Source organism: Antechinus flavipes, chromosome 6 (genome assembly GCF_016432865.1).
Source record: "Antechinus flavipes isolate AdamAnt ecotype Samford, QLD, Australia chromosome 6, AdamAnt_v2, whole genome shotgun sequence".
Classification (NCBI taxonomy): Eukaryota; Metazoa; Chordata; class Mammalia; order Dasyuromorphia; family Dasyuridae; genus Antechinus; species Antechinus flavipes.
Window position 1 is genome coordinate 29762354 of NC_067403.1, and position 20812 is coordinate 29783165.

The following is a 20812-nucleotide window of genomic DNA, read 5'->3' on the forward strand; positions in this document are numbered from 1 at the left end:
GGCCTACATCTCTGCAGGGAAAGGGCAATGCTCAATTCTATCAGGAGATCGATCTTTCCAGAGCAGGGGAGACAGCTCTTGCCTAAGCCTAAGCCCACTCTGAGACTGATGGGACCAGATGACCTTTGGAGCTCCTGTCAGAGGAAGAATCAGAAAGGGAGGAGACCAGAGAAAGGCAGGATCTATGATTCTCTACTTCCTAAAAATGTGTTTGAGACTTGAGCGTCCCATTTTGAAAATTATGTTTCTAATAAAGTTTTTCTCTTGTGGGAAAATATGGCATTTCACAACTTGGCATATGTAAGCTAAAAATATTTGCATCTGCATGATGCAAATATAGTTTTCTGCCTGCAGCCTCTCTGCATCTATTAATCGTCCGACAGGACCCAACGCTGACCAAACACAATGATCTTTCCTTCATACAACTTGCGGTTGTTAGAAGGAGAAATGCATCAAGCCGCCCGTTATCACCGCAGTTAATTTGGGGATATTACATTCTAGCTCAGAGCCTGTCTTTGCATTGAGACAACTTCGTACTTTGCTTTGGATCCTTCAATAAAATCTGCAATCCGCCTGGTACTCAGTGGGCTTAATGTTAAGCCAAAGGATGTTTACGTGTCATTTTGAAATCCCTAAATGCATGTTTAAGGACCACAGCTCACTTTTTAATAATAAAAAAGGGTTTTTTGGGGAAAGAATGCTTTTTAGGTGCTGCATTATTTATCTTCAGTCTGCCTCTTCAGCAGTGAAAATGCCTTCATGCTATTAATGGAGGCCCACCAATTGTGCTACAACCACTTTAGGCAGTCCCGGTCATTCCCGGGGAGCCACAAAGACTGATGGCTGCCGGGGACACACACAATTCCCTCTCTCTGACACTTGAATGGTCTGCGTGACCGACGCCAATTTCAGTCAACAGTTTTGACGTGACCCAAGAGTAATAAAAACTCAGAAAAAGGGTCTTTATATCAAAATCTATGCTTTTTTCAAATCCAGCTCTGAGAACTGTTGCCTTGACTAGGAGTGCTGGGAGAAGGAAGAGCTTCCACTATTGGAAATAATCTTTGAATATTCTTATTCAAAGTAATTCTAATAACATGAGCAGTTTGGGTGCATTTCTTGAGATATAAAGGAGAAATTTTCCTCCCTTCTTGGCAAAAGGAAATTCACATTTATTTCTCTGGAAAAATGAAAATGTCATTCAGAAATTCAATTCAAAGTTCATGATGTTTAAGATGAGGCAACACGCAGCAACATTCTGCTTATCTAGGTTTTTTATCCTAATTGGTTTCCTGCTTCATTGATTCTGCACATTATGGCCGGGTCCAATTCTGTCCCTCATCTCCATCACCTCACATATTGAATCAGTTGTCAGACCTTACAATTTCATTTTCCACGTCTCTCATCTCTTCTCTGCTTTTCTCTGCTTATACAGCTACCATACTCTCATCATCTGTCGCCACACTATGATAATAGCCTCTCCTAATTGGTGTCTTTTGCCTCCTTTCTTTCACCATTCCAATTTATCCTCCCCACTGTAATCAAAGGGATTTCCTTAAGTTCAGAGCTGACCAGGAATCTTCTACTTAAACACCAGCAGCCACCTATTACTTCTAGGACCAAACAGAAGTGCCCAAAGCAAACCATTCCACCCTGGGGCAGTTCTAATAATTAGGAAATGTTTCTTTTTATTGGGCTGAAAACTGTTTTCCCAAATAAAACAAGCCTAATCCTTCCTCCGCAAAAGAGCTCTATAATAAATAAAGACAGTTCCAATGTCTCCTTTTAGTCTTACAGGCTAAAGCGTTACAAATGCTCTTCACTGAGGCAGTTAGCTGGTAGAGTGGATAGAGCACTGGCTCTGGAGTCAGGAGGACCTGAATGCAAATCTGAATTCAGCCACTTAATACTCACAAGCCTTGCCATCTTGGCAAGTCACTTAACTCCAAGCTCCTCATCAAAAAACAAAATGTTTCTTTCCTGCCATGGTTTTGTTCCCTCACTATACTGATCGCCCTCTTTTGGATACATATTTTATTGATTTATATGAGCTTTAATATAAACACCATAGCTTAGATGTGCTTAGCCCCTTGGATCAGAATCACTTGAGATGTATATTGTAGATTCTTTGAGATTAGGGTCATTGTTTCCCCAATCTTTGCACCTCTCGCATCCAAAGATTTGTTTTTTTTTTTTTTTTTTTTTTAAACACAGAAATTTTTTTCCTCCTGTATACCCCCACCTGCTTTAAATTATACCAGGACTTTCCTTTGTCATTTTGGACTTGGGTTTGTTCTATAAGCCATTCTTCTGTCCCCTGCCCTATGATTAATAAGCAGGGCACTCTGCTTTTCTGGGTATGCATTAGATGCATCCAGTAGAAGGGAAGTTCCTTGTGGACACAGACTATTTAGGCTCTGCTATATTGCCAGCACCTGCGCTAGTGTTTACTAACCTTGTTAGACCCCATCTTTTTAGTCCCTCTCATGCTCAGTCAGCACTTCTCTCAGCATATCCCCCCTTTTCCTTCTCCAGCTCAGCCTAACTCCCCCCTCTGCTGCACTGAGCCACTGTCCTTACAGCTTTGGAACCTCTCCTCCCAGCAATAAATGCCTGCTACTTCTTTTCAGTTGCTTATCTGCGTTGAAAGCTGCTGGACCTCCAAATCCCTTAAATTTGAAGTAGTTTCTTCAGGAACCACTGCCCTCTCACTCTACTTTCTTCGAATAATTCACTATCTGACTCCTATACCTCCACCTTCATCTTCATTTTCTGAGACTAATTCTCACACAATCCAGCATTCTAGCTAAACAACTTCAGGGACCTTCATCCCCGTTCCACTTTTGCTACCCCAGACATTTTGAACCTCATCCTTCAAGCTGAAAATGTCCCACCTTTGTTTCTCTCTCTAATCACAGCCACCTTATTGCACCCAAACCTTAATTATATCCACTATCACCTCCAATCCCTTAACTTTTAACTTTTGTTTATTTATATCCCTTTAGCTTTTATTCTTCCCTATTCCTCCTTATCCTTCCAGCTCATCAAGTGATTTCTGACTTCTCTTCTTGAATGTTATTCATGGTCAGCCCATTTCAGCCATGTTCTTCCTCACGCCCTAGCTCCCCAGAGGCAACACTGTCTGCCAGAAAAAGTACTGACCATGGCAGCAGGATGCCTTGCCAAGTCCCAGGTCTGCCACCTTGAACAAACCACTGCTTTTCTGGGCTGCAAAAGGAACATAATATTTGTCCTACTCCATCTCACAGTGTTTTTTTGCAAGGAAAGTGCTTTGAAATTGTGGAAAATGTTCTAGGAATATGAACAGCTACTATGCTACTATTACTACTATTAGTATTCTCTTGTCCCTTCAGTCTTTATACCACTTTTATCAACTCTCTAGCTTTGAATACAAACGGCTGCTCACTTTATTCTTGTTTTTCTCTTTCTGCTGCTGAACACCTTTGGAGCAAGTCACCAAATCAAACCAATGGATCCAACCCAGGATTGATCTAGGCAGTCTTGGCAGGGCATTCACTACTGGATAGAAATCCTTTTTGCTAATCGTTAATAAGCTATAATTCAAATTCCAACAGCAACTGTTTCCACCTGAGTCTTCTACCTGATCCTACTCCTAAGACCCTTACTAAAACACCTCAATTCCCATTTTGCTAAAAAATATTGAGGTTGTTCCACGGGAGTCTTGTTCCTCTTCTTCATATGATCTCCACAAGAGATCTGAAAGCGCCACCCATTTCATTTGCTTCCTTCCTCTCACATGAATAACCATCCAAGGCAACTTCTTCTCTTGGAACCTTACACTAGCTCTCTCCTCTCTGATCCTGAAGCACCATTTGTTCCTCTTTCATCTACAGCAGGGGTTATTAACCTGGGATCTGGGCAATTTGGAGATCTTAAAAATATTTTGATGAACTGTATTTCAATAGAACTGGCTTTCTTTATACTGTGCATTCAATGCATTGACAAATATTATTGTGAGAAAGGATTCGGAAGACTTCACCACGTGTCCATGTCTCAAAACCAGATTAAGGATCCCTGATTTTTGGTCTTTCCTTCTACTGATTCCTCTTTCTGCCAACAAAAATATTCAGGTCTCCCTATCTTGGAAAAATTATTGGAAAATCTTTCTGTTCACTCAACTCCATTGAGTTGTCAGCCATTCTTCTTTATTTTAATATAGAACTTCTCAATCTAACTTATTGTCTCCATGTCCACAGCACCTATTCATTCCTTCTCCTTTTTACAATTTATCATCCACTAGATATTACTGTGACTTTTCTATTAAAGGTCACCAATGCTTCCCAGATTCAAGTTTATTTATTTGTTTACATTCTTCAGCTGCTTCAATATCTTAGCAGAACTCTATGCTACCGAACACTCCGCCCATCTGAACGATGGGAGCCATCCACTTCATGATACTTTTCTCCTTTGGGGGTCAACCCTTGGTCTTGGCTGGCTACTTCCTCCCCCATCCTTTCAATGTTGCCTTTCCATAAAGATCTAATTTTGTTGTCATCTTTTCTCCCTTCATAAATTTCACCTTGACGATTTGATGTACACTCAATAGTCAATCATCATTTCAATGTGGATGATCTGCAGACATCTATCACAAACCCCCTATCCCTTCCTTGGACTTTAGACTTACATTTCCAGTTGCTTGTTGGATTTCTCCATGTTGGCTCAGAATTTCCAATTTTATATGTCCATATTAAAAGTCATTTTTCCCCTTCCTAATCTTATTTCTCTAACTTTCCTAATTTTATTTGGGATAGGTTGATGAAGTGTATAAAAAGAGGAAAAAGGACACATCTGAAACTTTCTTATTCATGTTGGTGCTATATAGGGGTGCAGTAAACCCTGGACTTTAGGTCAGGAAGATTCCCATGTCCTGATTCAGACACATAAATTATGGCACCATGAGTAAGCCTCAGCTTCCTTATTTATAAAATGGGAATAAATTGTACCTCACATCTCACAGGGTTACTGTGAGGATCAAATGAAATAACACACATAAACCCAATATTTTTGTGAAACTTCAAAGTTGTACGTTATTGCTAATTATGCTTTAATTTTTCAGTGGCAACATGGAGGTGCTTAAGGATAAGAACATTGAGAAAACCATCTTTGGTAACTGGAAAATGTCTTTAAAAATATTAAAAGTAGTTTTAAAAGCAAACATTGTATTTTTTGTGGAACCATAGAGCTCTGAGATAATACTCTAAAAACCTTGATTTGAATTAATTTACTCTAATGACTTCTTGGAAAATCTCTTGAGATCCCTTCACTCTTCCTGGGCCCTAAACTAAGAGGAACTGTAGGGGAGATTTCTGTGCAAAAGAGGATGGGAAAAACTTTTAAGATAAATGAACAAAAGATATAACAAAATCACACATTAATAAATGGTTCTCTCACTCTTCCCTTGCTAAATAAACTATCCAAATTTCATCTTTAGAAAGAACGAGGGAACAGATTATCCAGCTTTTCTCCTCTGCTTATAAGCCAGGGTGAGTCTTTGTCCAGAACAGCTCTGCATTTAGGGGAGGCGAGGGAATACCTATAAACCCCAAGCTCTACAAATCAGCAGGTCCAAGCTGTCGCACGTGCTAAATTATTAAGGGAATTAGTGAACACATTTCCTCTACCAGTGACTGTGCTTTTGAAGAGCTGCTTATTCATTTATGCAAATTTGTCTGTGGTACCCATGGAGATACCAGCTGGGCTACCTTACATTACTCAAATGAAAATAATTTAAAATTCCCCTCTGGAAAAAGCAGGACACAGCTGTACCACCTCTCCTGATGCCATAGAAAAAGCCAACCAAACCATTGGCTGAACCAACTTTTCCACCCACGTTCTCTAAGAACTGGGACACAGACCATTTGTGCGACTGAAGAAAAGTTTTGGGAAGATTTTTAACTTTTCCCCAGCTTTTTGAATCTTCTTCCTATCTTCCATCACATAATGATGTGATGCTATAGAATCCCCTATTAAAACTTCACATTTAGGCAGAGACAGGCAGAGTATCAACTATCCTCATTTGGGGAAAGAGATTCAGTTTGAAGAGCTAAGTTCAGAAACTAGCTTTCTTGTTTATTATCCATGTAATTTGGGGAAAGTCCCTTAACTTTTTCATCTGTAAAATGGGGTGGTTGGGCTTCATGATGTCTAAGAGCTTGTCTAACTCAAAACTCAATGATCAATGATCAGTGAATAAGTATGCTTCCTGTGTATTTTAGTCCTGGAGAAGGTTCTCTGAGAAATCCCGGTGTCGACTACTACCTCATAATACATGCATTCAACATCTTTACAAAGTTATTTAAAAGCCAGTCAAAATCAATAGAATGATTAACTTCAAACCGAAGAAGACAGAGAGAGCATCAACTTCGTCAATAAACACTTAATAAATGCTTCATTTTTCAGGCCCAGACCTGCTCCCGCTTCAGGGACTACTTTGTTAGACATTTAACATCCCAGCGTTTTTTATTCCAACACTGAGGTGATATTCAGATAATCCATATGACCAACACTTATGACCATGAAATTTATGACCCATGCGTGAATGGGCAGTGAATTATCATGAAATATTTGTTCAAGGATAATTAAGGGAGGAAGCAATACGCATAGGAGCATATTTGCAATGGAAAGCTAGGACAATACCCAGAACAAGTTCTGGTTTAAGAATATGAAGTCACAACTGAAAGAATAAAGGAGTGGGAGGGACGGCTAGTCACTGGTATGTATGTGACTGTGTCACCCTGGGCAAGTTATTTCACTTCCTCTGGGCTCACGTGTTCTAAGTCAAATGACACAGTTGGAAGAAAGGATTTTGACATTTCCTTTCAACTCTTAACATTCTATTATCTGAAACTCAACTTATTTTCAAACTGTAGATCATGGGAAGCCACAGAAATAATCTACCATAAATTAAAAGGCCCAAAGAGACACAATCAGGTCCTCAGACATATTTGAGAAGTCAGTATCTCTCAGGAGATGATTCTGAGAGTTAATTTTTAGAAATGCCATTTACAAATGCTGTGGTGGACAGTGTATGGTGAGGTGAAAAATGTCTGCACCATTTTCCAGAGTTTCAGGGCCCCAAATCTAACAATTTCTTCCAGGTAACTATTAAAACAACAGTAGAAAAATAAAAATCAAGCAGAGTGCTTTATTAAAATTTATGCAAAATTATTATTTCAATTTTTTCACCTCCTCCACTAGAATAAGAGACGCACTTAAACCGCATATAAAAGTTGAAGGCTAAGAATGGGATAATTTAACTCTTCCTTGTCTTCTCTCTTCTTCTTTACCCCTCCCCCCATGTCACCATTTTTAGCAAAAATCATGTAAGAATAAATCACTTCTTTTTCAGTTTCTTTTATTAATTAAAAAACGAATGTTTTTAACAACTTCCCTACTGCCTCCCAAATAAATCCCAAACTCCTTAGCTAGACTTCAATGAAGAGATCCCTATGATCTGGCAGACCTAGTTCTCTGGGTTTATTTGACACTAATACCATTTAAATATTCTAGTCTTCTCTCAAATTGACCCACTTAATGTTCCCTGTACTCAACATTCCTCCATTTCCCACTGCCGAGTCACCTATGCCTGGAACGTTCCCTGATTCCCATCCAGACCTGCTGAAATCTCAACAAGGTCCACCTAGGTATCACCTTCTCAATGAAATCTCTGAAACCCCCCAAGCAGGAAGTACTCTTTTTCTCCCTTGATTTCTTACTGAGTTCTGTTTGAATTTTTTCTATATGATGATATTTTCTTATTATTGTTTTCCGTATTTAATCTTTACTTAGTAGGTTGTCCTATTTGTAACAGCTAGCATGTATATACTACTTTAAAGTTCACAAAACACAGTGCAAACATCTCATTTAGTTTTCACAACAATCTTAAGTAGGTAGTATTATTAATTCTATTTTCCTTATGGGGAAACTGAAGCAAAAAGATTTTTCATTGACTTGCCCAGTCACCCAAGTAGAGACTGAGAAGGGATTCAAATTCAGTTCTCCCCAATTCCCAAGTCCAGTATCTATCCACTATGTCACGTCTCTTATCATACAGCAAATAACCTTCAATTCAGGTTGAACTGAATGCATAAAATCACAAAGATAGCCACCCACCCACTCATCTACCCATCCATCTTTAGCCTGTCACGGCCACAGCCACCAACATTCCAGTAGAATATAAGTTCCATCAAGACAGGGACTTTCATTTTTGCTGTTGTATTCACAGTTATTGACATATAACAGGTAGCAATTGTGAATACAACAGCAAAAATGAAAGTAGCTTAGGAATACCTGTTGAATTGGAGGAGCACCGATTACTCTGACAATAACAAATATTCTAGTTTTTGCTAGCTTTTTTATGTATCAGTATGTGTGTGTGTGTAGATAAATAGATATAACTGTGTGACTGTGTATGGATATATAAATGTGTGTGTATGCACGGGTGTGTGTAGATAAATACAGATATATAGTGTGATTGTGTATGGATATATAAATATGTGTGTGAGCACATACATAGGGATGCACCTGCACATATATAGGTAAGCAAGTGTGCACCGGTGTCCACCCTTGGCGTAGCGGGCAAGGCCCTGGGGGACAGTCCCTACTGGCGTCGCTCTGCTGCTCCCACGCGTTTCTGTTTGGCTTTCAGCTTCTGTGGGAGTGCGACGCCACTCTCTCTTACCCACAGGCTGAGCTATTCCCACTGCCAGGACCGAACTGTGCTCTCTTCTCATACCTTCTGCCCAGACTCTCCCCTCTGCCGCTCTCCTTGGTAGCCGACCCATTGTCTCGACTGTTTCCTGGGTACCTTTCTTCAGGGGAGAGAGAATTTTGGAGTTTCCCTAATGAGCCATCTAAGGCATCTGCTCACCACAGATGCTGCTACACTGGATCCCGGGACATCCATCAGTCAGTCGATTTATGGACATTTATTAGGCGCTTACTATGTACCTCACAAGAGACTAAGCACATCATCACCCTTAAAAAGCTATTCTGCAAAAATCAGCCACTTCCACACCTGGCTCATTGAGGTAGATGTCATTGTAAGAAAACAATAAAGGAGGCAAGTGTGCGGCTCAGCAACAGCAGCAGCACAATCCCCGCCGGGATATCACCAAAGGGCAACCAGCTTGGGAAAGGTCAAAGCTGTAATCGGCGCTAAATGGCAAAGCTGGCATCTGAGAGCCCTGCTCTACTTCGGGCTTTGTGTCAGCCAGGGCATGTTGGAGCAAATGGCCGCCCACAACCCAAGCCTTCAGGTCAGAAGCCTCTTTCTGCCAAGACCCGCAGTGTCAACTTGGGTAAATAAATTGAGCTCACACAGTCTCATGGTCCCTTAACTAAATGGTGTTAACAATAATCACTGCCTCCCACAGAAGTCCAAGGCATGGCAGTTTCCCCCCTTCTTGAACAGAAATAATTACAAAAGAGAGTTTTTGAGAAATATTTTTAAGTGATACATTACTACAGCAAGAACATTATTATAATTGTGATACAAAATTGTGATACAAATGGATGTATATTTTATGTAAGAAATGCCTTCCTAAAAATTGCATGCAGTTTGAATGTCTGTATTCAAATCACATTTTAAATGCAATGGTTGCTTTTTGTAAAGCTTTTAAGGTGAGTGTCTCTCCCTCCCTTCTTCTTTCCTTCTTTCCATTCTTTTTTCCTTCCTTCCTTCCTTCTTTTCATCCACCCTTCTTTCCTTCCTTCCTTTCTATCCATCTCTCCTTCCTTCCCCCCCTCATTTTCATCTCTCCCTGTTTTCCATCCTCCTTTTTAATTTCCTTCCTTGCTGCCCTTTGTTCAATTTCATCCATATTTCCTTCCTTCCCTCTCTCCTTTCCATCCAGCCATCCTTCCTTTCATTTACTCTTCTCTCCTCCCTCTCCTTCCCACCCCCTTTCCTTTCCTTCCTCCCTTCCTTCCTCTCTCCCTCTCTCCCTTCTTCCCTCCCTTTCTTTCTTCCTTTCCGTCTTCCTTCCTTCCATCCCATTCCATTCCTATTATATCTGAGGGAAAGAAGGGAGGGGGATGATCATAGTATGACTCTTACTCTCATCAGAATTGGGTCAAAGAGAAAATATTAGATATATTTGATTTACAGGAAGGGAAAAACAAAAAGGTGTAGGATAAATAGAAGGGAATACAGACATTGTAAGGGAAAGGTTTAAGAAAAGGGAAAGTGCTCTTCCTTCCTTCTTATGACACATAGATGGTGGCTAGATGTCTATCACCTCCTCTGTAATTAGAGTCCTTCAAAGCTGGCTAGGTCCCTGAGCACTTATGACAAGATCAGGATCAGCAGGGTCTGTCAGAAGTGAGGCTTGAATTCCAGGTCTTCCTGACTGCAAGACCAGTCATTGCTCCCACTTTATGAGAAACATGCAAACACTTAGAATCCAAATCAAAATAAGTACCAACTCCAAGGGCTACAATGGCGATAGATTCACCACACAGGCCAGCTCTCCCTTTCCTGAACTCCTCCACTTAATCCAGAATCGTGGTGCCCTTAGCTCTGGCTCACATCACATGCACAAACACAGCTCTCTGCTAGAACCATGTACATTTTGGCAAATACTGACTCTCCTGCTTTGGAAAGGACTGGGGAGAGAACTTCCTTCAATACAGATTACAGCAGACTATGAAGATTCATTTTGGAGGAACCTCCATCTTTTTGTTGTTGAGCTATTTTTCAGTTGTGTCTCACTCTCTGTGATCCCTTTCGAGGCTTTCTTGGCAAAGATACTGAAGTAGTTACCATATCTTTTTCCAGCTCATTTTACAGATGAGAAAACTGAGGTAAACAGTGTTACATAGGGTCACATAGTTACTATGGGGGTCTGAGGTCAGATTTGAACTCAAGAAAATCAGTCTGACTCCCCTGTACCAGCTAGCTGCCCCTACATTCACCTGCAGAGAAGAGCACCGAGCGCACTGTGGAGCCTTCACTCCTATTCTGGCGGACAGCTCTGAGTGCTGAACCTCGGCTCTGAATGGAGGGCTGTCCCCATTTAGTCCTTCCAGTTAGATTCATGGATCTAGTGTCTCGAATAAGATCCTCTGTCTCTTGCCTCCAGGCATCTTCTTGAGCCATTTCCCATCTCTGGAATTCTCTCCCTCTTCCTCACCTGCTGGTGTCCTTAGCTCCCTCCAATCCCAGATCTCCTTTCTATGGGAAGTTTCTCCCAACCCCATTCTTTCTTTTAATGTCTTCCTACTTAGCTTGTGTGTAGCTGATTTGTACATATTTATTTGCTCGGGATCTCCCCCAACTGGACTGTGAGCTCTTTGAGGGGAGGATTTGTTTTTTGCCTCTTTTTGTAGTTTCCCGCACATAGCAGTGAAAAGAAACATAAAGAATAAGTTGATCACTGCTCACTATGGGGACTGTCAAGTATTGAAATCTCCTATTTCCTGGGACTTCTCCAAAACCTACTACTGAAGGTTGCTTATCAGACGTGTTTGTTCACTCTTAAAGATTCATTAAGAAACCGTTTCATGAATAACTTTAGAATGATGCAGCAGGCTCTCATTAATAAGAATAGTTGCTTCTGATATTTCTGTGGGATTCTGCAGTTTATAAAATGCTTTCAGTTATTATCTCACCTGTCACTAATAATCCTATGAAGATGGTTGGGATAACTAATAAAATCCCCATTCTACAGATGAGGAAACTGATGTTAAGCCAAGTTATTGAAAGCACAGAGCTTGTGAGTCTCAGAGCCAGGATCTCAAAGCCAGTTCCTTTCATTCCAAGTCTAGCACTCTTGTCCTCAACATCACACACTGGCAATTTCTCAACCTCAGCAAAAGAGGCTCGTGCTTGTCTGCCTGGTATAATTTTTACGACATCTTTCAAGGCTACTTTGACATCCTCTCTTCAGACATTTTCAAATAACAATTTATTACAACATTACGAAAAAAAGAGAGATGTAGAAGGGAGAAGTGGAGAGAAGGCAGGTCTCGGAATCAGAAAGACCTGACTGAAAAATACCAGCTGAAGAACTCAGAGCAAATAGTTAATCTTAGCGTCCCATGCAATTTGCCAAGTTACACGTGAGTGACGTACAAATCAGCCCAGGAGAAGGGGATTTCCAATCACTTAAATCACAAGCGAGGTCTCTCCTATTTCTCTAATTAGAGGAAAAATAAAAATAAAACACCCTTGATACATTTCTTTTTCAATGTATTTTTCAAAGCCGTCCACAAGGTGGCAGGCTATTTCCTTTGTAGAAACGTGTCACTTCATCAAAGACAGCAATCAATTTCTTAATAAAGTCTATTCTCTTCACTTCCACAAACTTTATTAGCAGCCTACTAAGGCTAGGCCCAGGGATGATGCAAAAACAAACAAATAGATAAGTCTCTGTATTACACATGTTTAATATTTTTAAGCATATAGATTTTCCCAGTTTTAACTTTGTTATTTTCCTACCAGCGACTTATTTTTTAACAACACTCATTGATCAGGCCCCATCCCAGGCGATGCTAGGTGGGGCACAAGATCAATCCCCGCGCACAAAACGCACCATATAGGACTAAATTAGGAAACGACACGGTCCCTGCCCACACAGAGAGATTTATTTAGGCCATTTAGGTAAAAGAGAGAAAATAAGGTTTTTTCTGGTAGCAAAAGAAAAATTGTTTTACTATTGAGGTTAGGCACATTTGGAAGGGACAGAAACAGGAGATAGATTGATAGAGAGGAAGAAAATCAGTGATTCAAGCGAGGAGCTGAGAGAACAAGGCAGTGGGGGCAAGAGAGACATGTTTACGTGCACAAGCGGGAGCACGATGCATTCTGGATCTGGATTCCAAAGCCTGGGTTTAAATCTTCAGCCTTTTGTGACCATTTGAGGTCTTGAAGAAATCACTTAGCCTCTTTGTACCTTTAAATGAGGGCACCTGACAAGACCAGGATTTTCAAACTTTTTCCACCCAAGACCCCTTTTCGCCTGAGAAATTTATACCTGACTGTGTATAGAGGCATATAAAGCATATGAATCAAACAGTTACTGATGATAAACAATAATTTTGTGACCCCCGCATTCAGTTACGAGATACGATAGGGGATTGGGTCCAAATCAGTGTGATTCACACGGCCCGTAGACCCTCCGTGACCCATAATCCTCCCAACCAGATGTAGTCCTGATTTACTGGGGCAAGGCTTTGATTTAAAAAACAAATACACAAACGTGTGTAGCCTTCTAAGTCCACAGGGATGCGCACCGAGGGCTTAGTGGTTTCCACTTCTCTTTGTGGCTGCCACCTCTGGGCCTAGTGCCCTTGGGAGTCCCCTGGGCCTCTGAATCCGGGATCAAACACCCACGTGGCAAACAGAGAGGGCTCCGGCAAGAGGGAATGCACGAGCCAAGGCGCTGAGGTGGGAGGTCACCCAGAGGTGGGGCAGTAAGGGATCCTCCTGGCTCACAGCTGAGGTGTCCCTTCCAGTCCTGCTGGGTTGGGCTGAGTTTCCTTTGAGAACTGCCAGTTTTCTCTTTCTTTGTAAGGCTAACACAGCGCCTGGCCGTAGTAAATATTTAATGAATGTTTGGTGACTTGACTTAAGTCATTGGCCATAGGAACGAGTTTTTTAAATGGGTGTTTGTCACTGAAGCAATGGGATGAGGTGATAAAAGTACCATAAAGTTGAATCTAGCCATAGTTTGCAGGCTGCATGGAAAGGAGAAAGAAGAGAACCGAGGAGACCAGGTGGGAGCTATTGCAATAATCCAAGGATATGGATGTAGCGCACAGTGAATAGAAAGGTGTAGTGACAAAAGATCTCCTCCTGGGCTTTAAGTCTTGCTCCTCTTGATCAGATTCCCAGAAATTCCATGCAATTGGTTTAGGACAGAGGTATCACATAAGCTTCTGAAAACACTTCCTCCAAGTGTTCAGGAGGCAGATGAAAATATATTAATCTATAGTACACATTTTTATATAGTATTAAATCTAAACAATTAATTCTGTATAATTGTATATAATATTAAATATAAATAGATAATTGTATATCATATGTAATTAAATATATGACATATTTAACAAAATAAAAATACAACGTAACATAGATAATGTTAATATGTGCTTTTTTAAGTCAACATGTTCTTGGAAGTAGATGTGTTAATTGACTTCCTTAATCACATATCTACTCTTTCTAACTTCAGGCTCAGAGTGAAATCTACCACACCATCGAATGTGATAAAAGGGGGAACATCTTTGGCCACCGAGATTTGCTCCTTCAGCGCCCAGAAGTTACCACCTGTCCCAGGAAGCCAAAGTCATCCCTGATTCCTTGATCTAGAAATGATTTTCCCATTCCTGAATCAATTACATCCCTGCTAATTTCTATCGCTATTTCTAAATCTGTAGTTAAACCCCTTATAGTTATTTTCCATCCACTTTGTCAGCTTTACTGGACCGGGAACTCCTTGAAGGCAGGATGGGAAAAAACAATTGTTCATTTTTTTCTCTTCAGCTCCTCGCCTACAGAAACGTGCTCAGTGAAATCATTATTGATACCTCCGTTCAATGACTAGAGAACGACTGATCACGAAATAGAATATTAATAAAGAAGAACATCATGGTGCACTGCATCTCCCACTGCCTCTGAAGGAAGCCTGCTAATTCTAAGCTGGTTCACAAATGGCTAAGGAGAGCATGACGGTCCATAGCAGAGAACCTGGGGGGACAAAGCCCAAATGCACACAGCGTAGGTGATCTTTCCCCTGATCCTTCCTGTTCTGTCAGCCCTTCCCTCTCCACTCCTCCTAAGACCTCTCCTAATTCCCCATTGCCTTTTAGACTTTTTTTTTTTTAACAGATTCATCCAGCCCAGCCATCATTGACACAGATTCCGCTGCAAGTCCTTCCTCCTGCAGGCTTTGCTGATGGCCCTTGCAAAACCCCTGGTAGCGAAACAAATAATTCCCCCACAGCCTGTTTTATGCATCCCTTCCTGGCCATCCATTTTCTTTTTAAAGCCCAGCATGTTTGCAGGACTGCACAGACCTGCTCAGAAGGCCACCTGCTCCTTCACTGTGGTCAGTGGGATCAGGAGAGCTTTTCATCCTATTCTCCTTTAGGAGAATCCCAGCAATATGAAGAACCCAAATTCTGAGTGAGAGCAGGATCAGGATGCTCATCGGCTTTGAGTATTCTCCACTCAGTGTAAAGTTTCTGAAGGCTCTTTGGAGATGAAGAAGCCTTACTGCTGCAGGGTTTGGGTCTAGGGGGGAAGTCTATCTGTGGCCAGCATTCTTGTCCCAGTCAAGGCCAGCTGTCTTTACCTTAGGAGCCAGGTAGGTGACAGCACAGTGGATAAAGCCCGGGGCAAGAAGACAATTTCAAATCCTCCCTCGGATACTTCCTAGCGGGGCAATCTTGGGCAAGTCAGTCTCCATGAAGATGATAAAAGCAGCTATCACCCGGAATTATCATGGGGATCATATGAAATATTTGAAAAGCACCCACAGACAGTAGGCACTTAATCCTTCCTTCAGGAAAGGAGAAAAGAAGATAATTAGGAAAGGAGAGTGGGAGAAGAGAGGAGGAATTAATGAGTATAATCAACTCCAACCCCCTCAAAATCCCTACTCTATGACTCAAAGACTATTCTATATTTGTTTGATAAAGAACTGAAAACTTATCTGAATCCAGAGAGAGGACTATGGGAACTGAATGTGGAGCACAACATAGTATTTTCACCTTTTGTTGTCGTTTGCTTATTTTTTTTCCTCTCATTTTTTTCCCTTTTTGATCTGATTATTCTTGTGTAGCATGATAAATGTGGAAATATATTTAGAAAAACTGCACATGTTTAACCTATACTGAATTACTCGCTGTCTAGGAGAGAAGGGAGTGGGAAAGGGAGAAGAAAAATATGTAACATGAGGTTTTGCAGGGGTGAATGTTGAAAACTATTTTTGCAAGTATTTGGAAAAATAAAAAGCTATGATTAAAAACAAACCAAACTTTTTCCTGCCTTCTCCATTAAGAATGAGATAATTAGTCAAGCTAAAAAAGGGTTATTAGGAAAATAATTTTTGAATTCTTACTTTACCCAAATGATTAAAGCAGTGGGACAGACACTTGGAAACACAGAATGGGGGAGCTGTGGGTGTTTAAAGAACAGTTCTAGTACATGAGATTTAGGGGTTTTACTGGATCTTCTAACTCAACAGGAGCCAAACGCATGACATAACAGCCTAAAAAGCTAAATAATCATAAGGTACACTAGGAAATATGGTGAAACATGACACAGGAAGAAAGAGTTAAGCTATGCTCTGCTAGTCAGAATGCAGCTGGATTTTCTTCCTGTTCTCAGCATCTTATTCTAACGAGGATATTGGCAAGGTCATAATCAAAATGGTGGGAGGTGCTGTAATGATAAAAAACAGTTGAAGAAACTGAGGAAGATTAGTGTGGAGAAGAGATAACAGAGAAGACATGATGGTTGTTCAAGAGCTAGAGCGTCTATCTCCAGGATTTATCTTGTTGGCTCCACAGAGCAAGACTAGTAGTGTTCAAATAAGCAGCTAAGTGGGTTCAAAGTACAGAGCCCGAGCCCTGGAATCAGCAAGACTCATGTTCTTGGAGTGCAAAATTACTAGTTCTGGGACTCACCCCTGCTTGCCTCAGTTTCCCCATCTGTAAAATGAGCTAAGAGAAGGAAACGGAAAACCACTCCAGTGTCTCTGCCAGGAAAACCCAAACGGAGTCACCAAAACACAACCGAACAACAATAAACAACACTAGTCTTTGAAAGACATTTCTCGGAGCCATATTTTAAGGTCACTGTAATCAGAGCCACTCAAAAGTGGAACAAAGCTGCCTTAGGAAGGTTCCTTTCCATTGGACTCGGACTCCATCAAGGAAAAGCTGGACGACGACTGGGTCTGCATGCTGCAGAGGGATTTCCAGCTTGGACCAGTGCGGGTTTGACATCCCTTCCAATGAAGGACTCTATGAATCAGCGCTGCCCATTGAGACGCCGCCATTCCCAAGGTGGACAAGAAGGATGGACAAGAAGGACACGGACAGAAAGGAAACAGGGAAACCGGAACGTGAAGCAGCAGAACCAACGGTCTGACAACTTCAGCACAGCCGACGTGAAGCCATCAGAACCACAAAACCCAACGGAGGGAGCACAAAGGCTGCAATTCACAACAGAGAAATTCCTACGGCCGCAGGTTTCCTACTCACCTTGGCTTCTGGGTCACTGTTGATGCTACACGAGTCCTCCTCGTCAGCCTGCGGGGCATGTCTGTAACGGGGGAGAGCACACTGGGTTTACTGCCAAAGTTCTAACTCCAGATACAGCCAAAAGACAGCACAAGCTTCCGCGTCCTACCTGAGTTTCAAAGATGCGTAGCGTAAGGTCGCTCCTTCAAACTCTTTTAAACTGGGGTCTGGGTTAACTGTGGCTGCATGCAAATCCTAGGAGAAAAAGCTGGGATTCATTATTATGGAACCAAGCGCCCTTTCCATGACCAAAGCCTCTAGTACCAGATGGAAAAACCATCCTCCCTGCACAGAAGCAGATATATACGCTGAGCTAAGCTAGGCAGAAGCATGCAGAGGGTGGTCAGACTATTATTAGTGGTCATTCAGTGCAAGCACCTGGTTCTTTTAACACATTTACCCTGTGGACTTCAGACCAAATTCATTGAAAGAGGAAAAAAAAAATCACACAGATGTTTGTGAGCTGGACATCCCTAGCAAGAACCCCAATCATTCTAGCCTTGTAATATGAATGGTATACAGCCACAGCCATGCAAAAATAAAAAAAAAGGAAAAAATATGCAGTATTAAATGTTCTAAAATCTGACAATATACTTGCCTTCCAAATGTCACTATTAATCTTTCCCCCATTCAGAACAGCAAAATCACTCCATGGCTGTTTCTAGACATGTAATTATTCACATAGGAAGAAGCACATTGATAAAATAAAATTAAAAAAAAGAACAACAACAACAAAAAAAACACAAGACACTGTTGTTAGCATCGATATTCACGGGATGAGTTAGGGAACAGATCAACTCTAATTTTAACTAGTTAGTCAGTTCTAAGAGGAATTTAACTAGAATGGGAGGGAGGGGGCAAAAGGGGGAAATGGTTCTACAACTACTTACCAAAACAAATGATTGGAACAAGGAAAAAGTCCACATGTATTAGAAACAGACAATGAAGATATTTTCTAAATGTGATCTCAACATCGAACAGAATCAATGTTTCCAGGTATGAATGCTATCCCTATCTAAGCCTTCATCAAACTTAGTCTTTATAAAACAGAATTTTAACTGGGGAGTAGGGTAGGCATTAATAATGAGCCTTTGAAAATCTGTAAGATTTGGCAACACTGAAGTAAAAGAAAATAGGATACTGAAATCAACTTATTTTCACATTAACAGAAGGGGAAAAAAGACAATGAAGGGGAAAAGATGATTAGTTGGGAACACAAACAGACTTCTCACTGCAACTCGGTGCAACAAAAATAGCTGTAAATAATGTAAGGCAGCTTCCTTCAACTGATAAAAAAAAAAGCACTCTCCTCATGCAATACAACAGGCTCTCATGGTTTCAAACATTTTTTGATTATGAAATTATTTCCTTAGAGCACACTACAAAAGCCAGAAGCAATGGTCTGTCAGGAGAACTATTACAACAGCTGCTTCATCCAAACAGCCCCTTCCTTCCCAAATCTCAGAACACCCAATGTTTTTGCCTTCCACTCAACTCTTGAACAAATACACAGATGTTTTCTTCAAGACTTAATAATAGAAAATAATAAAACTTGTGGATACTTTGATGAAGTTGGACACTTAAAATCTCAGAACCTCAAAAAAAACAAAAACAAAACTATTTTATTGAGTGCCCAATGTACAATTGAGTATTTCTGAAAGTTTTATTAAAATAAAGGGGAATTTTTGTCTCTTTATAGCATTAAAAATAACAGTGATTACAAATTTTCAAAGCTATAAAAAATTACAGGATTAAAAAAAAGATATTGAAAGTGAAAATCATTAAAATCAATGTTCCTTAATACGAAACAAGCAAAAGTTTAGGCTTATATGGAACTATGAATCTATTTTTGTATCATTCAATTCAACAAGTTTTTATTTTTGTTTATTACTTTTGCTTAGGTACGTAGAACATATAACTCTTTAAAGCATGAGAGAGTTCAAATCACTGCATTTACTTTCTGAATCTGATTTTTCTAAAAAAAAAAAAAAGAGGGGGAGGTGGTAGAGGAAGGAACAACTGAGAAAGAAACTGAAATGTTCTAACATCATTGAAAAGCATACACTGAGCAAACATTTAAATGCTTTGTTGACTATGGACTAAAAAAATTGAAAATTAATGCTACTCTATAAATAAGAAAATATTAGGAGATCAAAATATCACAAGTTTTTTGAAAAAAATACGCGTGACTTAAGCCAAATGTTAAAAAAAAAAAAAGATGCCAATGATTAATAGGACTTAGAAAATAAAGAGGCAAAAATGAATGCAGTGATGATAGTTTCAAAAGCTAATATGGAAGGTAAGAGGGAACAAGATAGAATGGAGAAAGGAAAATTGTAGAAACAAAAAAAGTAAGGGGGTTATGGGGTTCATCCATGGACACTCAAGTAGTGTCAGCAACAGGATTTTAATAACCCTAAAGAGTCAGGGCACTTAGTTCTAAAAGTGGTTTGGAGTGGGAGAGATCATCTTGGAACATGTGAATCATTAGAACTCATTTCAAAGTCCTTTGCCTAAAAGGTAGAGAGGATGGATAAAAACATTTATTAAACATCTGCTCTGTGCCAGGCACTCTGTTAAGTGCTTTACAAATATTATCTTACTTGATTCTCACAACTCAGGGGAAGGGTAGTGCTATTATGATAAACTGAGGCAAACAGAGGTTAAGTGACTTGATCAGCAAGTGTCTAAGGCTGAATCTATATTCAGGTATTCTTGACACCAGGTCCAATTTTTTATTCACTGCACCATCTAGCTGCCTGATATAAAATTTATGATTTTTAGAATAGTGCTTTGTATGTAAAGCCTTCAAATATATATATATAAATATATATACATATATTTATATATATATTCCCACAAATGCATATATACATGTCAACATACACAGATACACTAGAACTTTTTTATAATATTAATCACTCAGGACTCAGTACTGTAGGGAAGTATGTCCCCCCACTAGATTCCCATCTGCTAGCACAGACAATGTTATAATGGAATTCTAGGGTGCTTTTAAAATTAATTTTTTTCCCTTTTGAAATCTTAGAAGGGATTTCCATGCACTAAATACTCACTGCTAGCACAATTCAGGAATGTGATTAAAAAAAAAGAAAAGAAAAGGTTCTTGCACTGATTTAGTAAACAGATTTGATAAATGTTGATGGCTCTAAAAGTCTCTCTCCTTCTGTTACTGAAGCTTCAGACTCTGCTAAGGCTTCAGAGAATTCTGCTCACGGTCTCCATGGCAGAAGGTAGTATTCTCTGACTACCAGCCTCAGCCATTATAAATACCCACAGCACAGACACAATTCTATGGGACATTTTACTCATGCTAATATACTTCTTCCGTGACACCTTTTGGGATTCCTCACATTTTACTGCGTGACCATGGAAGAGGGTAGTAGATCATACAAATATAATTCAAAGAAATAATAAGAAGCAGACCAGTGAACAGAAGAACAATTCATTTAATTTACTCTCAATGGGAGAGGCAGCCATTAAGGAATAGCAGAATGAACTTTAA

General features: G+C 40.2%; 1 protein-coding gene across 6 annotated transcripts in view; it reads right to left on the reverse strand.

Annotated features, from left to right (window-relative positions):
- The window catches only part of APBB2 (amyloid beta precursor protein binding family B member 2), a 374634-nt gene that overhangs the window by 102713 nt on the left and 251109 nt on the right, over positions 1–20812 (reverse strand). For 5 of the 6 annotated variants that reach the window (XM_051964457.1, XM_051964459.1, XM_051964461.1 and 2 more), the window contains 3 exons: positions 17888–17950; positions 17399–17484; positions 17251–17311 (listed from right to left, as the gene is read on the reverse strand). In XM_051964457.1, the coding sequence (XP_051820417.1) occupies positions 17251–17311; positions 17399–17484; positions 17888–17950 (210 nt within the window). The remainder of the gene's footprint in view (positions 1–17250; positions 17312–17398; positions 17485–17887; positions 17951–20812) is intronic. The other variant, XM_051964460.1, reaches the window with a different exon arrangement.